The 25,611-nt window shown below is 40.8% G+C and overlaps 1 protein-coding gene across 4 annotated transcripts in view; it reads left to right on the top strand.

Annotated features, from left to right (window-relative positions):
* ADCY1 (adenylate cyclase 1) overlaps window positions 1–25,611 on the top strand; it is a 225,643-nt gene that overhangs the window by 180,444 nt on the left and 19,588 nt on the right. For all 4 annotated transcript variants that reach the window (XR_012157423.2, XM_073332758.2, XM_073332760.1 and 1 more), the window contains exons 9-14: window positions 45–239; window positions 4,579–4,676; window positions 12,526–12,610; window positions 16,131–16,220; window positions 19,213–19,469; window positions 20,253–20,379. Coding sequence is in view for 3 of the 4 variants with exons in the window: in XM_073332758.2 (XP_073188859.1) it covers window positions 45–239; window positions 4,579–4,676; window positions 12,526–12,610; window positions 16,131–16,220; window positions 19,213–19,469; window positions 20,253–20,379 (852 nt within the window). In the remaining variant the exon portion in view is untranslated. The remainder of the gene's footprint in view (window positions 1–44; window positions 240–4,578; window positions 4,677–12,525; window positions 12,611–16,130; window positions 16,221–19,212; window positions 19,470–20,252; window positions 20,380–25,611) is intronic.

Genomic DNA, 25,611 nt, shown 5'->3' with positions numbered 1-25,611 from the left:
TGCAGTGAATAGCAGTCATTCTCCTGTTTTCTTTTCTGCTGCAGAGAAGAGCATTAAGGACAGCCTCTGAAAAACTCAGGAATCGTTCCTCTTTTTCTACGAATGTGGTATACACCACTCCAGGAACTCGAGTAAACAGATACATCAGCCGTTTGATAGAGGCCCGGCAAACTGAATCCGAGATGGCTGACTTGAATTTCATTACCCTCAAGTATAAACAAATTGAACGTGAGCATAAAGTAAGTGAGAATTTGAATAAGTTCACTAACCAAAGATAATTGGACAGATGGAGTTGCGCCTTCTTAGACAAGTTTCAGAGTAACACCCGTGTTAGTCTGTATTTGCAAAAAGAAAAGGAGTACTTGTGGCACCTTAGAGACTAACCAATTTATTTGAGCATAAGCTTTCGTGAGCTACAGCTCACTTCATCGGATGCATACTGTGGAAAGTACAGAAGACGTTTTTATACACACAAACCATGAAAAAATGGGTGATTATCACTACAAAAGGTTTTCTCTCCCCCCACCCCACTCTCCTGCTGGTAATAGCTTATGTAAAGTGATCACTCTCCTTACAATGTGTATGATAATCAAGGTGGGCCATTTCCAGCACAAATCCAGGTTTTCTCCCACCTTGATTATCATACACATTGTAAAGAAAGTCATCACTTTAGATAAGCTATTACCAACAGGAGAGTGGGTTTGTGTGTGTGTTGGGGGGGGAGGAGGAGGAGAAAACCTGGATTTGTGCTGGAAATGGCCCACCTTGATTATCATACACATTGTAAGGGAGTGATCACTTTACATAAGCTATTACCAGCAGGAGAGTGGGGTGGAGGGAGAGAAAACCTTTTGTAGTGATAATCACCCATTTTTTCATGGTTTGTGTGTATAAAAACATCTTCTGTACTTTCCACAGTATGCATCCGATGAAGTGAGCTGTCGCTCACGAAAGCTTATGCTCAAATAAATTGGTTAGTCTCTAAGGTGCCACAAGTACTCCTTTTCTTTTTTCTTAGACAAGGTCCAGATTTTGCTCATTATCTTTAAACAATATTATGAAGCTTTAACTCCCCGCTCCTGCAGAAATTCACAGGATGGGGCTAAAGAGGAGAAAATCCCAGTGATGATTCCTTTGTGGATTTCCTCCCCTGTTATTCCATTGGGAGGATGGGGATTGTATTTCCTGCCCTGCATAATAGGCTGCAGGGTCCATACGTAGGGTCATATGCGGGGGGCTCAGGTACCCATGAAGAGGCACTTGCCCCCACAGGTTCTGTGGTTCCCTCTAGTAGCCTACCTTGTGTAAGAAGGCCACATTATCTTTTCTGGAGAATTTCTGTAAAGCTGGAGCCAGGGGTTGATGTTCATCTTTCCTGGACCCAGCCCTGGCCTACCCACTACTCCCCCAAATTGCCCAGTCCCTGCCATGTCCCCAACCGTGGATCCATTCTTTGGAGTCTGGAGTTAGGGGAGACAGCTAACCACTACACATCTGTACAGGAGAGGGGAGAGTCACATGCAGAAACTTCCCTCTGCTCACGGAGCTGGTAGAGGATCCCATGTTAGGATCACAGACTTGTGTTCTCTAGGCCAAACTGCAAACTGACGTCATGAATGTGGATATAAACCTGGAGTAACTCCACTGATTTTGTTGTAGTTACACTGAGATGAGATCAGAATAGTCTTAACTCACATGGTTATTTTTTTCTTTTAAGTGAAGGAAGGCAGAAGTGGTCTGATTTTAGGTTAGTGTAGCAATAGCCCTTATTTTTTTTTTCTCAGATGTAAGCCATACAGTCAAGGGTACGTTGTCACCTCTGATCAGTGTCCCACACACAAAACTGAATTTTTACCCATTAACATTCATTTCAAGATGCCACAGATTAATCCTTTAATTTTCATTGTTTAAAAAGCAAACAAGCTCTTCCTGTATAACTCTAAAAAAGAGTGAGGTTTACCAAAGAATATGGAACAGCTCTTTTTTGGGGTAAAGGTATATGGAATCTTGTGAAAATATATGTTTAGGACTTTTTAAAAAGTCCATTTTGTTTAGCTGGTGATTTTGTGTGCTTTACTGCAGAAAGCATCTGTAAAGCTGCCCTAAAGTAGGAGCCAAGGATTCCACTGGAGAGAAGGGAATCCTCAGGTCATGTGAAGCCATTTTAGCCAGCCCTGTGCCTCCCACTCCCTCAGTTCCATGTAGAAGGAGTAGACGCTGCAGACAGGAGATGGGGGTGGGGGAGGTTGAACAAAAAAAATCCATAGAAAGAGCTTCAAAGTTCCATTCATTTGGGGAGAAGAGAAAAAAAGCAATAGTTTGTAAATTCCATAACCTGGAACGTTTTTGGGCTAAACCCCATGAGATGAGCCCTGCCCCTAAGAATTTCACAGAAGACAACCCCTGAGCTGTTTGTAGCAGGGCTGTCACCTATGCACTTTCCAAAGTGCACTTACATCTCACAACCTCGCAGGGTTTGAGCCTGTGGGACCCTAGGCTCAGCCTCTGCACACTTTACAATGGTGTACATGCAGTCTTATGTAGCTGCACACTTTCTAAGCTTAGCACCAAATTCCAATCTCCGTTACACTGGTGTAAATCCTGAATAACTCTGTTGAGTGAAACGAGTTCAGGTCCATGATGGTGAAACTAAGATCGGAATCTGGCACTTAATGAGAAAACTTTCAAATTGTTCTTTACCTGTGCAGCATACTGTTTTTTCAGACTCATGACTTAGTTACACCAAAACCAATGATTCACCCACATCTATCAACAAGAGGTATTTTCATGCCACAAATCAGTCTTCTTCCCTCAGCTGTTTCAGCCAAAGAGCTGTTTGAAAGCAGCAAAGATTTTTCTTAATAATGGAAAAAGTATTTTTTTCCTCCCCATTCTGCCACAAAGCAGCTGAACTCTTTTTGCTCAATCTTTCAAAAATCAATTCACCTCTGGGCTGAGATCAAACCTGAATAATTGCAGACTGAAAGGTGACTGTTTGGGAAAGATATAGGGTACAGAAACAGAGGGTGAGAAAGGAAAGTGTCATGCAGCTTTAACTATATCAGATACCGAATAATAGAACATAAGAATGGCCCTACTGGGTCAGACCAAAGGTCCATCTAGCCCAGTATCCTGTCTTCTGACAATGGCCAGTGCCAGGTGCCCCAGAGGGAATGAACAGAACAGGCAATCATCAAGTGATCCGTCCCCTATTGCTCATTCCCCAGCTTCTGGCAAACAGAGGCTAGGGACACCATTCCTGCCCATCTTGGCTAATAGCCATTGAGGTACCTATCCTCCATGAATTTATTTACTTCTTTTTTTAACCCTGTTACGGTCTTGGCCTTCACAACATCCTCTGGCAAGGAGTTCTGCAGGTTGACCATGCTTTGTGTGAAGAAATACTTCCATTTATTTGTTTTAAACCAGCTGCCTATTAATTTAATTTGGTGACCCCTAGTTCTTGTGTTATGAGAAGTAGTAAACAACACTTCCTTATCTACTTTCTCTACACCAGTCATGATTTTATTATTCCCAGCATTCTGTTCCCTTTTTTGACTGCAGCTGCACATTGAGTGGATGTTTTCAGAGAACTATCCACAATGACTCCAAGATCTCTTTCTTGAGTGGTAACAACTAATTTAGACCCCATCATTTTATATGTATAATTGGGATTATGCTTTCCAATGTACATTACTCTTCATTTATCAACATTAAATTTCATCTGCAATTTTGTTGCCCAGTCACCCAGTTTGAGAGATCCTTTTTTAGCTCTTCACAGTCTGCCTCGGTCTTAACTATCTTTAGTAATTTTGTGTTATCTGCAAATTTAGCCACCTCACTGTTTACCCCTTTTTCCAGATCATTTATGAATAGGACTGGTCCCAGAACAGACCCTTGGGGACACCACTATTTACCTCTCTCCATTCTGAAAACTGACCATTTATACCTAACCTATCTTTTAACCAGTTACCAATCCATGAAAGGACTTTCCCTCTTATCCTATGGCAGCTTACTTTGCATAAAAGCCTTTGGTGGGGGACCTTGTCAAAGGCTTTCTGAAAATCTAGGTACACTATTTCCACTGGATCCCCTTGGTCCACATGCTTGTTGACACCCTCAAAGAATTCTCGTAGATTGGTGAGGCATGATTTCCCTTTACTAAAACCGTGTTGACTCTTCCTCAACAAATTATGTTCATCTAGGTGTCTGACAATATTGTTCTTTACTATAGTTTCAACCAGTTTGCCTGGTACTGAAGTCAAGCTTACAGGCCTGTAATTGCTGGGATCATCTCTGGAGCCCTTTTTAAAAACTGTCATCACACTAGCTATCCTCCAGTCATCTGGTACAGAAGCTGATTTAAATGATAGATTACAGTCTACAGTTAGTTCTGCAATTTCACATTTTAAGATCTTTTCTGGGTGTGAATTAAAACATGTTCATTCCTACGTTTGTAAATATGTGGAGATATAGGCACACACTCTCTTTTAAACCATAGTTGTTCCTAGTTTAGAGTCAGAAGGTATGGTATAGATGCCTAACTAACTGTCTTTGTGCATCTCCTCTCATTCACAGTACCACCAGCTTCAGGATGAGTACTTCACCAGTGCTGTAGTTCTTTCACTAATTCTAGCTGCCTTATTTGGCCTTGTCTACCTTCTAATAATCCCACAGTAAGTATCTCTTGCTATTTAAATTCAAAGCACATTATTTTCAAGGATCTTGTACACAGATTCCAACATTAGCTGCTCTGGAGCAAGAACTGAAGCACATATCATTAGCATCAGTTTACTAGATCCTGTAACTAAGCAGGGAAAATGAGACCCCAAACAACAGAAGGCATTTGAAAGGATATTTTCAAAGTATACAGACAAGGTTGGTAAACTTTGAATCCAATGGTAAAACAATGTATCTGAATTCCAGCCTTGTCCCTTCCGCCTGTCTACAAAATCACCGTATAATTATTCGTAGCTGGCTTGTTTCAAAACAAATGCTTCAGTGTTCATCTTTGGGGTTTTTTTCACATTGCCAGCATCCTATCTCTGATGCTCAACCCCTTTAATAACAAACAAGTAAAATATGCATGCGGAAGAAGAATACAGTAGAAACTTGCTAAATGGGACATTGCTTAGCCCTACAGCTAATAACTCTCACACATAAAATGTTGATCTCTTCCCAATTCTCAGCAAAGGTTTACTAGCAGAGCAGCACTGGAGTAAGGTCTCATATTACTAATACTTTTAACTTTTAGAATATTTACTAGTTTTCTATGAAGTCTTATCATAAGTATTTAAAACTAAGCTACACTTGAGATAACAGAGCCAGGAATATTTTGTGATGCAGTATCGTTTTCTTTTGTTTGTACGTTTGCTTATTGGCTAATTCATATAATTCAGTAATTAGTACTGAGTCACGTGAATTGGTTCTAACTGGTAAAAAAGCAGACATCAGTGTCAAGTTTCCAAGGGTTTCTTATAGTCAGCAAGTGGGGGGAATTATTTTTTAGAGTTTTGTTTTGTTTTTTTTAATTTGCTGACAATATCCTTTTTAGGGTGGGATCTTGAGAAGCACTCAATATTAGGCTAACTCTGTTCCCATCCAAGTCATTAGGACTTTGATGTAAATAGAGGTAGGCCATGGCTAAAAATCCCACTGTCACGGAGTGGCTGGCCCCTGCAATTGAAATAGGTCCAGCTCGCCTGTGCAAGAGCAGGTGTTCTCAGTTGGGCCAATTAAGGGGGCAGGGCTACATCTGAGGTTCTAAATGGTTAGAAGAAGAGTTCCAGTGCAGGGCTGGTTGTGAGAACAGAACTAACAGAGAGAGAGAGAGAGAGCTGCAGGAAGCAGGCGTGGCAGGACTGCCAGAGTCCCCTGGGATACCAAGCAATGAGAGCCTGACATGTGAAGGGTGAGGTGAGAAACGGTGCTTTTGGCTGGTTGTTAAGTTTGGACAATAAAATCTTGCCTGAAAGAGACTGTGGGTGTGAGTGAGCCATTAAACTGGGGAGAAATCCAGCCTTATGACACCCACCCTTAACTCTTCATTCAGTGATTCCCTACTAAATTTTCCTGGTAGTTTAAACTAAATTGTAGTTTAAGAAGGTTCTGTAATATGAAAGTTTGAGCCATGTGTTTGTTGTTGAAATAATAATAATACTTTAAAGGATTATGGCATTTTTCATCTGCGGATTTCAAAGCCAATTACAAAACTCAGGGAATTAACCCCCAAAGGGCCTCCTGAAGTAGGCAAAACATAGTTAGGAATTGCTTCACTTACCTTCAAGGTAAAGCCCAGCAGCAGCATATAGAAGTTCAGGACAGGAAGTGGCAAAGTATAGCAGATGCAGTTGAAACTTGAGAATGAACTTAAGGGGACAAAAAAATATGATGAGAGGAAATTGAGTCTTGTAAAAAGGGGCGTAGTTATTTAGTGACCATCTGGTCAGGCCATCAGGTTAACATCTAATCTGACAGACCACCAGCTGAGCAGCACTACTGAACACCATGCTGTTGCACTGGTTAATTACTGATTTAGACAGGAAAGTTGCACTTCCCAGATAACTAGTACCACTCTCTGCAGGATCCACTGGACAGGTTCTTGAACAGTGTTTCTTCGGAGTACTGACTTGGGCAGTTCCTTTGAAGGTTGTGACAAAATCACAGCCCACACACTCCAAAACTTGGAAAAAGTGAATTCTTGCTAGGAAAGTCCTGATCTCCCTTGCCCACAACACTTTTGACTTGGAAATACTATTTAAATTGCCGAAAGCCGCATATGATAATGAAAGAGATTCTGTCAATAGAGACAAGACAGGCAGGAAGGATGTAGGTCATGTTATTGCAACAGGAGCGAAAATATAGCAAAGCAACAAAAAGCTTGACGACTCTAACGGGAGAAATATTCCCAGAGGGAACATGCAATCACAACAACCAAATCCTTCACATTATTTCTCAGTGTTAAAAGCCAGACTCTGGTCAGTCATTGCATAAGCACATAAAGGGGAAGGAGCCTTTGCTCACTGTGCTGTCTATAAAGGTTTGTGACATTCCTCAGGGTACAATCTGGACTGTTGGGCAGATGAGCCCCCTCAGTTCTCTGCTCTCGCACAGCCTCCAGCATATAAATTTACCCCCAGTTTACTTCAAGAATGCTTCAATCAGCCAGCCTGCCACCCTTGAAATATACAGCAGAGTGACACCAGCAAATTCCCAATCCCTGACTTTCCCCCAGAAATGTGTGTCTTGTACTGCCCAGCACAGTACAAGCTCATATAAAGTCTGTCATTTCATTAATAGAAATTAATATGCACAAATCTTGTTATCTCAAATGGAGTTTCCCCAACACTTCAATCCAAACACACACTGGCTTAGTTAAAAATAATAAACAAGTTTATTAACCACAAATGATAGATTTTATGTGATTACAAGTAATGAGGCATAAAGGTCAGAATTTGGTTACAAGAAAATATCGATAAAACACAACACAAAGGTAAGAGTGAATTCTTTATGATGAGATTACTGGTTCTGTGGATGAAGGGAAAGCAGTGGATGTATTGTTTCTTGACTTTAGCAAAGCTTTTGACACGGTCTCCCACAGTATTCTTGTCAGCAAGTTAAGGAAGTATGGGCTGGATGAATGCACTATAAGGCGGGTAGAAAGCTGGCTAGATTGTTGGGCTCAACGGGTAGTGATCAATGGCTCCATGTCTAGTTGGCAGCCGGTATCAAGTGGAGTGCCCCAAGGGTCGGTCCTGGGGCCGATTTTGTTCAATATCTTCATAAATGATCTGGAGGATGGTGTGGATTGCACTCTCAGCAAATTTGCGGATGATACTAAACTGGGAGGAGTGGTAGATACGCTGGAGGGGAGGGATAGGATACAGAAGGACCTAGACAAATTGGAGGATTGGGCCAAAAGAAATCTGATGAGGTTCAAGAAGGATAAGTGCAGGGTCCTGCACTTAGGATGGAAGAATCCAATGCACCGCTACAGACTAGGGACCGAATGGCTAGGCAGCAGTTCTGCGGAAAAGGACCTAGGGGTGAAAGTGGACGAGAAGCTGGATATGAGTCAGCAGTGTGCCCTTGTTGCCAAGAAGGCCAATGGCATTTTGGGATGTATAAGTAGGGGCATAGCGAGCAGATCGAGGGACGTGATCGTTCCCCTCTATTCGACATTGGTGAGGCCTCATCTGGAGTACTGTGTCCAGTTTTGGGCCCCACACTACAAGAAGGATGTGGATAAATTGGAGAGAGTCCAGCGAAGGGCAACAAAAATGATTAGGGGTCTAGAACACATGACTTATGAGGAGAGGCTGAGGGAGCTGGGATTGTTTAGCCTGCAGAAGAGAAGAATGAGGGGGGATTTGATAGCTGCTTTCAACTACCTGAAAGGGGGTTCCAAAGAGGATGGCTCTAGACTGTTCTCAATGGTAGCAGATGACAGAACGAGGAGTAATGGTCTCAAGTTGCAGTGGGGGAGGTTTAGATTGGATATTAGGAAAATCTTTTTCACTAAGAGGGTGGTGAAACACTGGAATGCGTTACCTAGGGAGGTGGTAGAATCTCCTTCCTTAGAGGTTTTTAAGGTCAGGCTTGACAAAGCCCTGGCTGGGATGATTTAACTGGGAATTGGTCCTGCTTCGAGCAGGGGGTTGGACTAGATGACCTTCAGGGGTCCCTTCCAACCCTGATATTCTATGATTCTATGATTCAAAGCAACAGATCTCTGTCACCACATGGTCTAGCAGTTTTACTGGCTGAATCTTTCAGCCAGGATCACTCCCCAGTCTAGTGATGCTTCTTTTTTGTTTCAAGCATTGCCGATGCCTTGAGTAGAGATGAAGGGACAGAGGTAATCTGAGGAGTTTGTTCTCCTTTCTTGTAGCATTTCTCTTCTTTGAGAATCATCTTCAGCTGGGCTTCAGCCAACAGCAAGTGTGTGGGACAGGAACTTCCAGCTGTTCCTTTGCCAACACGTACATTTATCACTCACACCCTTTTTCCTGCCAAAGAATGGCCGCTTAACCTGGTGTTAGTCCATTTGATTTTGGTTAACACCCAGCGGAGGTGTTAGTTTGCCTTTTGTCCCTAAGGAATTGTTTTGTGCCTGCTTTTCTAAACTTTGAACATGTCTTATACAGTAGAATTGAATAACTTTACATACTGTGTTGCCATACACATTTTACCAGGACAGTAATGTTCAGCAGATTATGAGTTTTCAAATGATACCTCACAAGGCATACTTCATACCAAATTTATCATAGTCTTATGGAAAATGTAAACATAAGGATACAGACCATCACAAGGCTCTGTCACTTTCACAGTCCTTGTGATCAACTGATCTAAAGGACTGCAAAGACCAAGTGGTGGGGGAAGGTTAGGCCATGATCCTGTCTTCCTATGCTAGCCAACTATGGAGGAGACTGTATGCTTCACCCCCTTCTGGGGTGATGCAGCAGATGCGCCCCTCCCAGCTAAGGTGGTATGAGGCTGTACCATACACAAGTCAGCACCTTAAAAGCATGATAGCACCTGCATTCTACTAGTATTATTAATATTTATATTGTGGTAGCACCTACAGGCCAGCCAGGTCATGGATGTCACAATTCAGGGCAACTGTAGCTGTGTTCTCCTTCTGTGGTCCAGCAAGGGCACCCACTCTTAGGCTCCTGGCTCATCAGCCATCATCTGTTTTGGATGAAGATGTGTGTCTCTCTGTTCCTCCTGACTGGAGTGTTTCCAGGTTGCACAGTTCCCTGCCTACGCTGTGAATTCCCGAGCAGGTCAGAATGCTTCAGCAGGCCTGTTTTGCCTTCTCCTCCGAGGCTCTAACCAGCATAATTACCCATAGTTCAGTTACCACACAGCTCTTTCTAAACAAGCACATTTATTCTTAGGGTAAAAGCATTACAGAGAAAACATATTACAAGTAATAAAAGAACATACATGCATGCTAATAAGGTTACCAGAGATCATCCCAACTCCAGCATGGGCTCTCACAGGTGAACAGTTCTTTTAAACTCCCCCCCACTGTTTTTTTTTTCTGTGCTTACAAGTTTAGAACATGTTTTCCTCAGAACAAGAATACCCCATGAATATGTCAAGTCCTTCCAACACTTCCCAGCAATGATTTGGGGCCTCCCTTGGACAGAAGGTTCTGTCCATTTCTTGAATCAGAAAGCAGGTCCTGAGTCAGTGTAAACTTGGGCTATTTATCCAAAAGTCCTTTCTTCCTGTGTAGGTCTCTAGAAAATCCAGTGAATGTGAGCCTCGCCTGGTAGTGGTACCTCTTGGAAGCTGTTACAGCTTGAGTACATTTGTCTAATCCCCTCCCTGCCCACTTCTTAGTTTCTGGAGAGCGGTGGTTTCCCCCGTCCATGGAAATACTTACAATCTCTGGCCCCCAAAGATAAGTTGCAGGAAAAGGCAATATCTGTCACAACGGCCCCATTGTCCAAGGCTCTGTACAATCACATAGCAAACAGTAATTCCTGTCCTAAAGAAGATACCCCCAGCTAGAGTCTCACACAGTTTTAAAAAAAGTCTCAGTAGTACTGCAAAACTTCTCTAAATGTTAAATCAGGGATATTTATTGGGATCATATAGTGACTTGGAAAAATTCCACTGTAAAGCAGTCACTCTTTTCTTCCACTATTGGATTTTAAAACCCTATAAGAGCAAGCACTTTTGGTGGTGTCAGTAAAGAGCACAGACATAGACACAATGGCCTATAAAAAGGTTAAGCCACTTATATGCTCCCTCAATCCTGGAGCTTACCGAGGGCCAGCCTGGCCCATGTATAAATTAGCACACCTGCATGTATGCTGTAATTTATGCCTGGCTAGCCACATACCCAAGCGACTAGTCCAGCAGACAAGGATCCTCAGGGTGTAGGAATGCCTGGCCATATCCCCTTTCTCCTAGCCTCATATCCTGCTTTGGGGGCTGAGAGGGAATTTGATACAGGAGTTACTGTAGTAACTGTGCAGTACCCAATTTTTCCCCTATGCATGGGGAATTCTCAGGGTTGAGATCTGTTAAGTTTCTGGTTGCTTTGCATGGAGTAGCTGAAATGGAGCAGCTAAGATCTGATTCAATAAGTGATCGAGTGGACAAACCTCTAATCTTTATAACTCTTCTTTCTCTCACAAAGAATTAAAGAGAGAGGAACTGTGATAACCATTATATATCAGCCAAGCCCAGGGGTCAACACCACCATGTTGCACAATGGACACTTGACAAAATTATCGGACTTAGTGACAGACATTGGCAAGGGGGCAGGAGGGGGCTCTGGGGTAAGGCAGGGGGTAGGGATGTGGGAGGGAGTACGGGCTCTGGGCTGGGGATACAGGTTCTGGGATAGGGCCAGAAATGGGTTCAGGGTTCAGGGGGGGACTCTGGGGTGAGGCAGGGGGTTGGGGTTGCAGGCTCTGGTGTGGGGCTGGGGATGAGGGATTTGGGGTATAGGAGGGTGCTCTGGGCTGGGACTAAGGGGTTTGGAGGGTGGGAGGGGGATCAGGGCAGGGTTGTGGAGCATGGGGTGGTGCAGGCTTCGTGCAGCGCTTACCTTTAGCAGCTCCTGGAAGCAGCAGCATGTCCCACACTGCGGCTCCTGCGTGCTGCCCCGTCCACAGGCGCCGCCCCCACAGCTCCCATTGGCTGTGGTTCCCAGCCAATGGGTGGGGAGCCGCGGAGTCAGCGCTTGGGGAGGGGTGACAGAGGCAGCGTGCAGAGCCGCATGGCTGTGCCTCCGACAGCAACAAAATGGATGAGGAGCCACTTGCGGGGAGGCTCACCTCGTGCAGCTCCCCACAAGCGGCTCCCCGTCCCTGCTGTTGCTGGTGGAGGCACAGCCAGGGAGCTCTGCAGGCACGCTGCCGCCGTCTGCAGGTGCCCTCCCCCCATAGCTCCCATTGGCCAGAGTTTCTGGCCAATGGGCTGGGAGCCGCGGAGTCAGCAGCCGGGGAAGGAGGGAGGACGGAGGCAGCATGCAGAGCTGCATGGCTGCGCCTCTGCCAGCAACTGCAGGGACGGGGAGCCGCTTGTGAGGAGCTGCCCCCATGGACCTCAAAATGTTTACCTTGGACATTTATGCACACGTTGCCGACCCCTAGCCAAGCACTGAAGGCTAAGTAATTGGGAGAAACTATTTATAAGGGACGTAGTGCAGGATATCCTGTATTAACCTGCAATTAAAAATAATATAAACCCCTGAGACATAATACAGCTGAGGCTCTGAGATTGTGTGATCCCCTTACTAGGTTCCTGATAGATACTATATTTAAAAAGTTACTGAATTGTCATTCTTGAGAATTTCACTAAAGAATTTCAGGCAGCACAATAGGAAGAAGGTTTAAAAAAAAAGTGAAAACTCCCTCTGTGTCTGTCAGTTTTACATTGGGGGAAAAATCCCACATGCATTGCTCTGATCCGCCAAATGGCCTTAGGAAAACACCAATCCAGCTAGCTCAGATATACTGTTTAGTTGCATTGCTTTACTTCTATATTTTTTTCTTCTAGGAGTACCCTAGTCCTTGTCCTCCTGGTGTTCTGCATATGCTTCCTAGTGGCTTGTATTATGTATCTACATGTCACACGAGTACAAGTAAGTGATTTGAGTCTTCGTGATACCTCTTCCTTCAAGAGTTTTATTTGGTGGTAGTTATTTGGAACCTGGTAACACCTATGTGCACTTCATATCATGATGTAATCTGTGTAATTTTCTAACCTGCCTAATTTGTAGCAAAGCAATGCATTAGAAACTCCAAACAGAACCAACAAATCTGGGGCTGGCTAACTTTAAAGATATTTCTTTCCCTCTGCTAGACATGTTTTTGAGCAGATTTTCAAAATGGTAATAAAGCAGAAGGACATTCTGCACACTGTCGAAGGAGAAAATCAGAGTAGGGATCTGCAGAGACTAATTTTTGTGGTGAAAGAAGTCCTCAGTGGATTAGTCTTCATTTGGTATTCTCAGAAAAAGAGCAGGAGAAAATACCCACACAATTAATCAGCTCTGCTGATTAGTACACAATTGTTTTAAATGAAGAAAAATGCCCTTTGGTTAGAGGAGAGGAATTGTTTTCTTGGAAACATAAATAGTTTAATTAGCAGAGTATCTGGTAAAAAATAAATCTACAAACATATACAATCATTTGGGAGTAATTTTGTTAGTCTCTTTTGTTTTGAAAAGGTACAGTAGTTCATACTTATGCAGTTTGTAGGAAATCGTTCCCATTATTAAGGCTAATTTTGAGGCTAATGTAAACTTAAGGTATGCTCCTGCTGTTGTTAAAGTCAATGACAGCCCCATAAGGGTGTTTATCACTTCACTGGATTGAATCCTATATCTGAAAACAGAGAAATAGACAATTCCGTATATAACATCAGCAATTGTCTAGAGAAGCAGCTTAGCCTTGTTTGTGGAGTGTGGGACTGGGAGCCAGGAACTCCTGTATTCTAATCCAGGCTCTGGCACACTCTCTTGCTGTATGACATTGGACAAGTCACTCAACTTCACTGTGCCTCAGTTTCTCACATATAAAATGGAAAAAATAATAATACAGTTATTTACCAACCTTGTTAGGGAATCCGGGAATGATTAATTAATTAATTACTAGACAGTGGTCCTGAAAGTAAATGTCAATAAAGGCAATGACATGCAAAAACCTATGTTAATATAGTGGTTGCAATATTAAAATCATAAGAAAAAGGCAAGAAATGTAAAAGTTTAAGTGCAACTTTTAACTTGACCATGTCTTACATGCATTACTTAGACTTGGTTTTTCTAGTTAAATTTGTTGCTTATTTAATTATGCTTCATACCATATGTAAACCATAAAATGTACAAGACATACAATGTGGCAAGATTGCGGTTGGAACCTTTTGTTACTTGTTTGTCATTTTAATTATGCAGCGTTATCACTGTACTAACAGAATATTCTGCATTTCATTATTGCTGTTATTGCTTTTGTGAAGAACAAGGAAATTATCCTTGAATTACTTCCACTGCAAACTGCATCATTCACTATACAATGAAAAAATGTTTCCTGTGATACGATGGGATTATAGTTATCCTTTGTTGTGTTAGGTACAGAATCATATCACCTGTGTAATCATGTCACCATATTGGACTTTGTTCCCAGCTATGAATTCTGTCCCCTGCTGCACTTTGTAGTATTTTCACAATGCTGACCCTTTCCCCTTATCGTGACACAGTAGATTTTCAAGACTTGGTTCTCATAGTGGACAATGTGTGAAGATACTGTGTTATACTGTGTTATATCCCAGATGTTCCATCGTATTTTAATGATATTGACAGATAATCAAATTGATTCCTGGCGTAACTTTATTGCACTCACTAGGGATCAGTTTATCCCATTCTGTTTTAAACATGTTGTTTATAGCAATCTACTATTGATATTACAAATAATGGTTTCTCTTGTTACATCCATGTGGGTTTTATCCCTTGGTCCACATCGAAGCCAGGGTGTATTTCAAGATCACATAATACACACTGAGATTTGTTTTGCTCTATTGGTGTAATTAATTAGCCACAGAATTGGTATTCCTGTTTTTTGCAATACAAATGAGTACAGATCACCTGCAATCACCAGCCATACATTCTGTCACTGCCATGCATAGGGGTGACATAAACCCAGTGAGTCCATGTCTCAACATGTGAAAGGGAGAGCAGGAGCTCCAGTGCATGATACCTGTTCCTACAGAAGCCCCTTTGTAGTACTCTGCAGGGAGGTGTATATGGTATTTTCTCTGTTCCTCATGCAGTTAGGAGGCTACCATGTGGAAGCCAGTTGAATTGGGAAGACTCATTAATCTCCAGTTGGCCTAGTCACCATTAGAGGGGGAAGAATCCCCAGCTTCAGAATCTACCCAATTCAATTCCCAGCACAGGCCAGTACTTGTAACCTGTGCGTGAATCAGCAGCAGCTCGGATCAAACATGGGACATCTGAATCTTTAATAGATGGCCCTCTATTGTCTGAGCCAAAAGATGCACTTCTCTTAGCCAAAGCTGTAGCAGGCTCATTAATCTTAGATGGCCTAGCCACCACTAGAGGTGGACAGAGTGCCACACCAAGCAAGCATGGCTTACATACGTTTACTAACAGGCATACAAAAATTGGTTCTCCCTCATCGTCACTGGCCTAAGCCAAATCAAGCCCAGATGGGGCTAAGCACTTTCCTTCTCTTAGAAGCACACTGATTTTCCCCCACTGAAACCCTTTTGTCTTCTGGGTCTTGGTCCTGCTCCCATTCAAGTTATTAGGTGGGAAAATGTTGACTTGAATGGTGCAGGAGCAAGCCCCTAGCTATAGTAAATGTTCCACTCATTTGCAAGCCAAGGGGATAAGGAAGCAAGCAGCTCCCCATGGGACCAAAGTAAATCAGTATAACTTAACCCAGCATGAGTTCACATTCCAGGCAAACTGTTATCCTCTCTTTCCCACCTTCTACCCCAGAACTTCATTTATATTGAGGGCTAGTGCTCAGATACTCAGATGAACATGAATGATGAGAGAGGAATACTCAAGACTCTGCCTTCATTAACCATCTTTGCTCCATACTGCTTTTCCTAGTCTGACAAATCAGATTACTTTTTTAAATATGGGCTCTACTAATTAAAACTCAACTGGCATTCACTGTTACTGAAATATCACTACAAAATTCTGTGCAGTATGTATGGTCTGGACTCTTGGGTTGCTGTCTGCAACTGATAGTTTCCAAACCATACAATTATAATGTTTGTTTGTTTTCATTTCTTCACATGTACAGAATAGAATGCTAATTTGAGCATTCTGATTTGTTGTATTTATTGTGAACAGAAATCCTATTAAAAATAAAATGAAAGCCAATTTTAATTATAGGGAGAAATAACTTACAAATCTGTTTCCTTTTTGTTACAGAAAATACGACTGTCCTTAAAATATTCGTCCACATTTCTTATTTTGTGATTATCATTTTGTAATTTACAACACAGGCAGAACTCACATACCTATTCCCTATTTTATTTGACATCCTATCCTTGTAAACAATAACATACCCATTTTTTACATTATTTGGATTTAAAATATCCTTATTTTACAATCTTTTTTTCTCCTTCAGTGTTTTCCAGGGTGCCTGACAATACAAATTCGAACCATTTTGTGTATTTTTATTGTGATCTTAATTTACTCTGTGGCTCAAGGGTGCGTGGTGAGTATACAACTATAAGCCAAGTATATAAAGTTTAACATTAAGTTTAAGAACAATCTGTTATAGATCGCATTTAGTCCCCCACTTCATCCCATTTTCTTTCCCTCTCATGCACAAAATATGTAAATATATTAATAAAGTATATATAGCAATGTGGTGTAATTTAAAGGCTATCTTCATTATGAGTAGTGGAAGCCACTAGTAAGCTATACAGTTTATTCCAAATTAGTGCCACAATAAATCTTCATATCAAACCACACCATTATATGTTCTGCATATGTCATATACTTTACAGAAGAATTATGGTTGAAATGTTCAGTACTGGACCAGGGACCAAATGAACATCTGATATCTTGTGACTTGTCAGGGAATCCACACTTTCAAATGGAATAACACGTTTATTTCTATACCTGATAGATCATGAGAGATCAGATCTTGAAATCACGACAGTATTATATAATGAAAGGAGGTATATAAATATCTTAGTCATAAACTCCATCTATCTCTTAGGCCTGTGTAATTGCTCTGGTATAGAGTTATAGGTGTTCAGCACTTCTGAAAATCAGGCCACTTTTATTAAGTGCTCAAATGGGGATTTAGGATCCCAGGTTTGAAAATGTGGACACAAATATATATAAAAAACAAGAGAAATAACACTGGGCCTGATCCAGATCCCACTGAAGCCAAAGAGAGTCTTGCCATTAACATAATTAGGCTTCGAATATATTACAAGATGGTTGATGCTGTCAGTTAAATGTGGTGTGTCACAATATGGCATCTGGAACTAAAAGCCAAGCTAGAGAAGCAGAGTGGTGCAGCAGAGGCTAGAAGCTCTGTATTTGTAAATTCTGTTCCTGGCTCCTCCATTGAATTGATGTCTGACCTTGGGCAAGTCACATGACTTCTCTGTGGCTCAGTTTCCTAACCTCTGAAATTGACATAGTAATATCTACCTGTCCACTTCACAGAAGTGTTGTGAGGGTTGATTACCTACTCTTTATAAAGCATTTAAAGACATATAGTGCCAAGTATTATGGATACCTTTTATGGCTTAAAAAAAAGATTCGACTCCTCACAGGCATCCTCCCTCCCCAAGAGGTATTTAGATATCTACAGGAAAATTAGGTATTTGAATTACCTAAATCACTACTTTCACATCCTGCTATTTGGCTACTCCCTAAAGTAGAATAACAATTGCAAGTGACACAGACTTTCTTGCAGAAATTACAGTGCTTTTTCCAAGAAGTGCCGTCAGGAATTTAATCCCATCCTGATATAAGAATATCTACTTGTGTTTGTATGTATCTGTAAGCATTTCTGAAGCAGCTGTTACTCACCACCTTAAATCTTCAATGTATTTAATAAAAGGCTCACTTCTCCGTCCCCTGCAAAATAAATATTACCCCTGTTTTGCACATGAGGAAAGTGAGATACAGAAATTATGATGTCCAGGGCCACAAAGAAAGTAAATAGAAGAGTGGGGGCTAAAACTCAAGAGTTCCTGATGTTCCCAATCCTCTGTTTCTTTCACTACACCATGCTGCATCTCACATCTGTAGCTTTATACTTTAGTTTAGCAATAACTTGTAACCTTTCAAATGTTATGGGGTCCTGTTTAGTCAGTAGAATAAGTTCCTGCAAAACACCCTCTAGAATTGTTCACGATCAGATAGATGCTGAGGTTTCACCCTAGGTAGTTACAGAGCAGATGGTGTTTCCCTGGATGAGTTGCGTATCATTTACAAAGCTCTTGTACGTTCCTAAGTTTCAAAATGTTGGTTGCTTTGTAGTGCAGGTGACATTTTTAATTAAGCTGTTGAACAAAATTGTGTTCAATTAATTTTTTGTTTCCCTCTTTCTGATTTTGTATCACAATATTAGCTATGAAGTATTTATCTCATAGTCTCATCTTCTGAAATGATTGTAACTGCCTATAAAATGTACTGCTCCGTCACCTTTCAGACAGTCACTGATTTTATGGCACACTATAAAATTTCATTATCGGTGGTTAATATTTTTTTAGAAGACTATAATAGGTTTCAGAATAGAAGGAGAGTACAGGTAGAGCTTTCTGTAGGTGCCTAGTAACACTGATGTCCTCCTGAACCCACATTACCACCACACTCTCCCATTTAATGTTAACTCCAGTCCTCTCCAATGGTGTAAGATAAAAGCTGATGTGTGATTATAATCACAAAAATGTGATTGGGACTAGATCATGTACTTGAGATTCCTCACTTTCCAGGCTGTTGGAACTGGGATGTGTCACTGACATCAGCTTTGGAAGAATTTGATCAACCTTCCTCCCAGCTGGAGGATGAGTGCCAAACTAATGGTGGTTAGACTAGAGAAAAAAGGGATATAGGATCCCTGTCCTTAATTATCTGTGGATCGCTGCATTTCCTGCTTATCCATATCTGTCTTATTTGAATCTGTTATGGTTATTGACATAATTCATGTTTAGCTCTCTAGATGAAAGAGAATAATTATATACCTCTTCTCTTCCATCAGAGATTTAAATATCCTTTTACGTCTGTGACTTGATTTTTTTTTTAATTGTTAGAGTTTAGTAAGTGTGTGTATAATCAACATGCTTCTTCTTCTGATGTGTGTGAGAACTATTCTAGCAAAGATCGCCACTTTATATTTTAAAATACTTTAAAATCTTAATAAATAGATATTTTCTTGTGTCCTTTTGTTACTTGAGCACTGAAAAGGGAGAGGGTTTTTTTAAACTATGTTCAAACTCTAATTTTCCACGTTCGCTGCCATCTAGTGGACTGGGAGCGTGATTCCTGCCTCAAGTAGAGGTGGAAAGGTGCTAGGAGAGGAAGAATAGTCTTGTTGTTAAGAGGTAAGGCTAGGAGTTGGGAAATATGAGGTTTGTTTCTGGCTTGAGAATCTGATTGAGGAAGGAGGGCTGTAACCAGGCCCAAGAGCTACTGAACTTCTGATGAAAGTGTTTCATTTTAAACCCTGCTGTTTTCCCCAGGTTGGCTGCATGCCTTGGGTATGGAGTACAAATTCCAGCAGTTCCATTGTTATCATTTCTCCCGGTGGAATGAATAAAACAATGAATGAACTTCCATGTGATACGGCCCATTATGCTTTCCTTTCCTGCGTTGTGGGGACTCTTACCTTGGCAATATTTCTACGTGTCTCTTCCTTGCCAAAAATGATCCTCCTGCTTTTTGTTACTATTTTGTACATAGTTGTTCTGGAACTCAGCGGATACAGAAAAGCAGTAGGGTAAGTACACTGTAAAGTTAAGGAAAGTAGTAGCATTATGGATAGTCCAAAACATTGCCAACTCCGTTTTACTACTGTTGTCCTAAAACACTGCAGTGCTGTATTCGGACCAGATACTGAGGGCTCTCAGCATCTCCTAAAAGATGCTCAATTCCCAGTACCTTGCAGGATCTGGCTATTGTGGTAATACTCATGAGTGGGACATTTGCTTTTGTGAACTAACAGCTATGGCCTGATTCCGCATTGTGTTACTCCAGTTTTACATTGGTGTAACAGAGTTGATTTCATTGGAGTCACGCTCACTGGTTTAAAAATGGTGTTAACAGAGCAGTGAATGAAGCCCTTATGTGTAACTGAAATGCTAAAATAATGTTAAACAAAGCTACACACATGTACATGGTGCATATTACTATATGATGCATGTTATCTACATTTATGCTCTTGTTCGGTAAGACCCTGAAGAAATTGGGCACACTTTGTTTTGGGGCATGGTGCAGGGATCATACTTACAGCAGTGTCAGCCTGTGCACTGACAGTATCTGCATGAGAGAGCCTGCATTTTGAGAAGGGGCTAGTGGCTTTGGGTGCCTCCATTTCTATGTGCCTAAATTTAAAGGATACTGATTTTCAGAAGATAAACACTCAGCACTTTGACAATCATACCCTTTCAGTGTGTTTCAAGTGTGGCACCCCAAATCACTCGTCACTTTTGAGAATTTAGATCAAGGTTTTTCCTTTAAAAGGTCTATTAACTTATGCTTTCTTTCTTTTTTTTTTTTAAAGGGGTGGCTCCTTTTATATGCGTGGCTATGAACCTATATTAGCCATTTTGCTGTTTTCTTGTGCTTTGGCGCTTCATTCCAGGCAGGTGGACTTGAAGTTACGTCTGGACTACCTCTGGGCTGTGCAGGCAAGGCACTTATTTTTCTTTCCAAAACACACACACAAAATGTCTAATTGTTTTGTATGCTGTCTATTAATATGTCACGCATTGACTAGGCAAAACAAAACAATTAATATGTCATGCATTGACTAGGCAAAACAAAACTCCATATTTGTTGTGGCTCACCAGCAAAGGAGTCCCTTATTCTCTTTCCACATGCAACTGCACAACATTTTTCCTCCAAGAACTGAATCTTGTGGGCATTAATGTCTTACAATAATACATCAAAATTAGAGTAACTTTATCTATATTGCGAATTTCATATTAAGGAATGTAATCAACTAAACAGCATTATAGAATTGTCATAGAGAAGTAGATCAAAAGCTTCTGCTCACCTTGTCTCATGACACAATGGGGCGGGGGCAGAGCGGCATTCAGTTACAATAAAGTGAGCTGTAGCTCATGAAAGCTTATGCTCAAATAAATTGGTTAGTCTCTAAGGTGCCACAAGTACTCCTTTTCTTTTTGCGAATACAGACTAACACGGCTGTTACTCTGAAACCAATAAAAAGTGGTAGGTTTCAGAAGCTTTAGTCCACGAAAGCTTATGCTCAAATAAATTTGTTAGTCTCTTAGGTGCCACAAGTACTACTTGGTCTTTCTGCAATAAAAAGTGGCAAATTCAAAACTAATAAAAGGAAACACTTTTTCACACAATGTTTAATTAAACTGCAGAATTTATTGCCACAGGAAGTTGTTGAGACCAAGAACTTGGCAAGATTCAAAGTGTTTCAACATTTACATAGAAAACAGAAATATCCAGAATATTCCTATAATTTCCACAATTTTTCAAAAAAAAATTGAAAGGGATATTAAACCTTGTGTGTAAGCCAATCTCTATACAAGGTCAGGATGAGCCCTGATGTGGGAGCAGAATATCGCACATCTGCTTACTGCAGGGTTCTTGCACCTTCCTCTGAAGCATCTGGTGATGACTATTGTCAGAGAGAGAATACTGGACTAGGTGGACATTGGGTCTGATCCAGAATGAGAATTGCCATGTTCCTATATATCCTAGCGACCAAATTCTGTGCTGACCTATACCCCATTGAATGCAGTGGCAATGGGATTGCACCAGGTATAAATTATTACAGTATTTGGTTTTATGTGTATGGACAAAATTGTAACATATGGGACATGAGCTGCATATAACTGGAATAACTGGGTATCAGTTTGCCCCATAGAGGTTGGTGCATAGTGGTGGTTTGTGGGAGGAACCTTCTGATCCATAACTATGTTGATCCACTGGCTTTAATGCTTTGTACAGCACTAGTCAGTATTCCAGCCAGGAGGTGGAGTAGCAACTGTGGAGGGGATGCTTTGCAGCTCTAAAACTTGCCTGAGAATCAGAGGTGAATTCCATCCTTCAAAACCCTGCTAAAAACTCTGCACAAAGCTCAGTTTTTCATGCCCTGCTTGGAGAAGAGAATTGTGCATCCCTAAGGAATGTGATCGTTAAAACTTAAAAAGCCTTACTTTTATAATTTTACAAACTCAAATGTATGAAAGAAACGGGAGTTTCATGTGCTTCCCTGATGTTGGGGGCATATCCCCAGAAGCCCAAGGTCCACAGGGACCATTCCAGAAGCTGAACTTTGCTGGGGATAGCAGCACCCTGGCCAGGTCCCCATTCTTCTAGAATCACCCCCTGAGCTTGGGCAAGCAGCCTCAGAGCCACTATGGGGACTCATTGCTCCCAGAGGTGGTGCTGACTCTGCTGGCTGTAGTGCCTCAAACTTTTATTTGGATATCTTCTAAGTGTTTTGCAAAGTGGTGTATTCTGTAGCCTCCTATTACATTCAAAGTGGCAAAGAAATCACAAACAATGACAAATGAAGTGGGGTGTAATGACAAAACTCTACACCAGTGGAGATTCACTACACGCAAAATATACTTTACACTGTCTTTCACGTTGCTTAGCTCTCTCCAAGCTCGCCATCAGGCTGATCCTATAGGACCTTACCCACATGAGAAGCCCCATTTGTGACACCGCAGTGTGAAGGATTTTCTTTTTGCTCAATGTTTTGTTTATTTACATTTGTACCAATAATTAATGCTGCTCAAACTGACTGCCCAATGATTTATAAACCACATCCTGCCTACCCCGTGCTGCATGGCAATCTAGTCCTAATAAAATCATGTTTTAAACGTCACAGAGGCATCCAGAGAGCAGTACTACTGTTAATAAGCATATAAAGATGAATCAATTAGTTACTTATAATCTTTCTACTATCTGAAATCTGGTTTAAAATTTAGATATTTGCTGTTAGCATTCTGGATAGATTTTAAATATTCAGAATAATATTAGGTCAGAACTCAAACAGAGTGTTTATTACTTATTTGTTTGGATAGTGTATGTGTCTTCGACGTTTCTACAGTGCCCATCTCTGTAATATCTTGGCCTGATTTTCATCATTGCCCCTAATACTTTATAGAGTTAACAGATGATACAGCAAAAAGAACAGGAGTACTTGTGGCACCTTAGAGACTAACACATCTATTTGAGCATAAGCTTTCGTGGGCTACAGCCCACTTCATCGGATGCATAGAATGGAATATATATACATACAGAGAACATGAAAAGGTGGAATAAGAGGCTAATATGTATCTTCTTACTATATGTTCCATTCTATGCATCCGATGAAGTGGGCTGTAGCCCACGAAAGCTTATGCTCAAATAGATGTGTTAGTCTCTCAGGTGCCACAAGTACTCCTGTTCTTTTTGTGGATACAGACTAACCCAGCTGCTACTCTGAGAGATGATACAGCGTATGGCAGAGATTGTATATGTCACCTTATAAGATGGCTATCTACCACTGATTAATATGTATAGGGGTTTATACTACATGGAAAATCCAGCAATACAAGTCTGGCCGAAATCCTGAAAGATGTAGAGTACCCACAGCTCTAACTGACTTTGATGGGAGTGACAGGTGCTAAGGATTTGGTCCTAGTTTTTCTTTGTTTACTAATAGACCACAACCTAGCTCTATTATATCATGTACATTCCACAGGCAGCACACCTGACAGTTAAATACCTGAGTCTTAAAGATAGAAAATGGTGACCCAGAGACAGGTTTCTTTTTTTTTTTTTTTTTTCTTTTTTTTTAAAAGTATTTAGGCTCTTAAAGATGCAGGCAGAGATCTCGTGGGATTTTCGAAAGTGCGCAGGCACCTAACTCCCATTGGAAGTTGAAGTGAGGTGTCTAGGCTGCAGCGGACGTTAGGTACCTCAGCACTCATGGAAAGTCAGGTGCGTAGGCACGTCTGAGAATTATACTAGGTACCTATCTGCATCTTTAGATGCCTAAATACCTTTACAAATGTGATCCCCAATGAAAAGCTTGTGGTTTTTTCCTTCACTGAGGGTTCAGTTCTGCTCTCTTAAAGCAGGCAAAACTCACATGAAACTCCAATTTCTTTCAGACAGTTGAGTTTGGTGAAAGACTGGGGTGAGGGGTGTGCACAAAGAACCAGGAAACACGGTCTGAGACATGTAAGAAATTCTCAGCGTAGACCACATGTGCCAAGAACTGCTGAATAGCCACTGCTCCTAAAACTTCTGCTACCGCAAATGTACATGAATTAAGCCAGTTTCGTTTGGAGAAAAGTGTTACTGAAACAACTGAGAAACAGGAAAGAGAATATTGTTTAATAACATTTTAGTGTGGCCTAAGAGAAACAACTAAGTAAAGTATCACATGGTAAGATTCTTCTTCAGTAATTCCCAATAAACATAGGTAATCATTAGCGCTAGGTAAAAATTGACAACATGAGCTAAGGAAGGAGTAATATGATAATTCTCTAACCCCATTAACACAATGGCTGTCTCAGATCTCTTAGCTCCAATTGTGACACCAAAAGAAGTTTTGATTGAGGAAACCCAATTTTGGGCCTGTAGCCAAAATTAAATAAATAAACAAAATTTGTTTCAGGCAGAAGTGAAGGTAGTTCACAAAGTTTAAGGTTATGTAACCAAGGAACAGAAATAATACCATAAAAATAATAATAATAATTAATAAATAATATGTCAAATCATGTGTATGAACAAACTTTGTGATCGCTACAGTTAAAATATTTGTGTACGTATTTTCTGTTCAAACTTGCGATTAGTCGGCCTGGAGCTGATAAAAAAACAAAGTATTTTCGTTTCTGAAAAAAACCTTTAAAGTAAACCAAAAACCAACAAGTTCTTACAAAAATTTCCATTTTCTCAAAAAGCCATTTTTATCCAAAAAAAAGTTTTGATATAGTTTTCGAATAGCCCTTATGTGTTTATATGACAAATCATAAGTGTGAATTGCAAATACTCCCATGAGCACTTTAACAGTATGTGCAATCACAAAATTTGCTTATACAAAAGATTCAACAAGCTGTTACAAATAATGAACAAATTCATTAAAATATCAGGAACCTGAAAAAGGTTAAACTTACCAGATAAATGATTCATTGTGAATTGTTTGCCCACCTCTGACAATTACCTGTGTTTCTGGGAAGGAAAATAAGGGTAATCGTACAGTATGATTGTTTCTTTAGTTGAATTATTTAGGGAATACTAGCATGTCAGCCATTAATAATTTTCTAAGCTAGAATCTCTGTCCTAATGCAGTTTTGCAGTCTGTAGGCCAGAATTTCAAAGTTTTTTACATACCTAACGCTGAAAACCTGGCCCTGTATATTCCATATTCACAAAATTGCTTATTGATATACTGTCTCTTTCTTGTGATTTTAGTGCCCCCTTCAGGTTATATGAATGTACTGGTAAAGGAACAGTGGTAGCCCAATTTATTTTTAGCTGTATCATCAGATAGTGAAACTTCATGTGATAATTTTTACCTAGTTAGGTACCTTACCAAAGCAGATTCATTCTTGTCTATTAACTAATTGCATAGAACATTTCAGATGATCTCTGTAACACAGAGCTTGAGAATTTGTCAGTACTTGTACACATCGTTTACTTGATAAAGGGACTTTACTCCCTCTCTGCCTTAGCTTTTTGTAGGTCTGGCTGTTATGCAACTATGTAATGCAAAGCTATAAGTCTACCCAGGTATCATGTTGACATTAGAAAACATGACATCAGAGAACTGTTTACTTTTATCAGAGGGGGAAAAGTCCTGATTTGCAATATTGCAATTTTGAATTCCCAAAATGATACCAAAATGCCACTAAATGCGATAACTACCAAACTGCTGTGGT

Source organism: Lepidochelys kempii, chromosome 2 (assembly GCF_965140285.1).
Source record: "Lepidochelys kempii isolate rLepKem1 chromosome 2, rLepKem1.hap1, whole genome shotgun sequence".
Taxonomy (NCBI): Eukaryota; Metazoa; Chordata; order Testudines; family Cheloniidae; genus Lepidochelys; species Lepidochelys kempii.
This window is presented reverse-complemented; position numbering and strand designations above follow the sequence as displayed.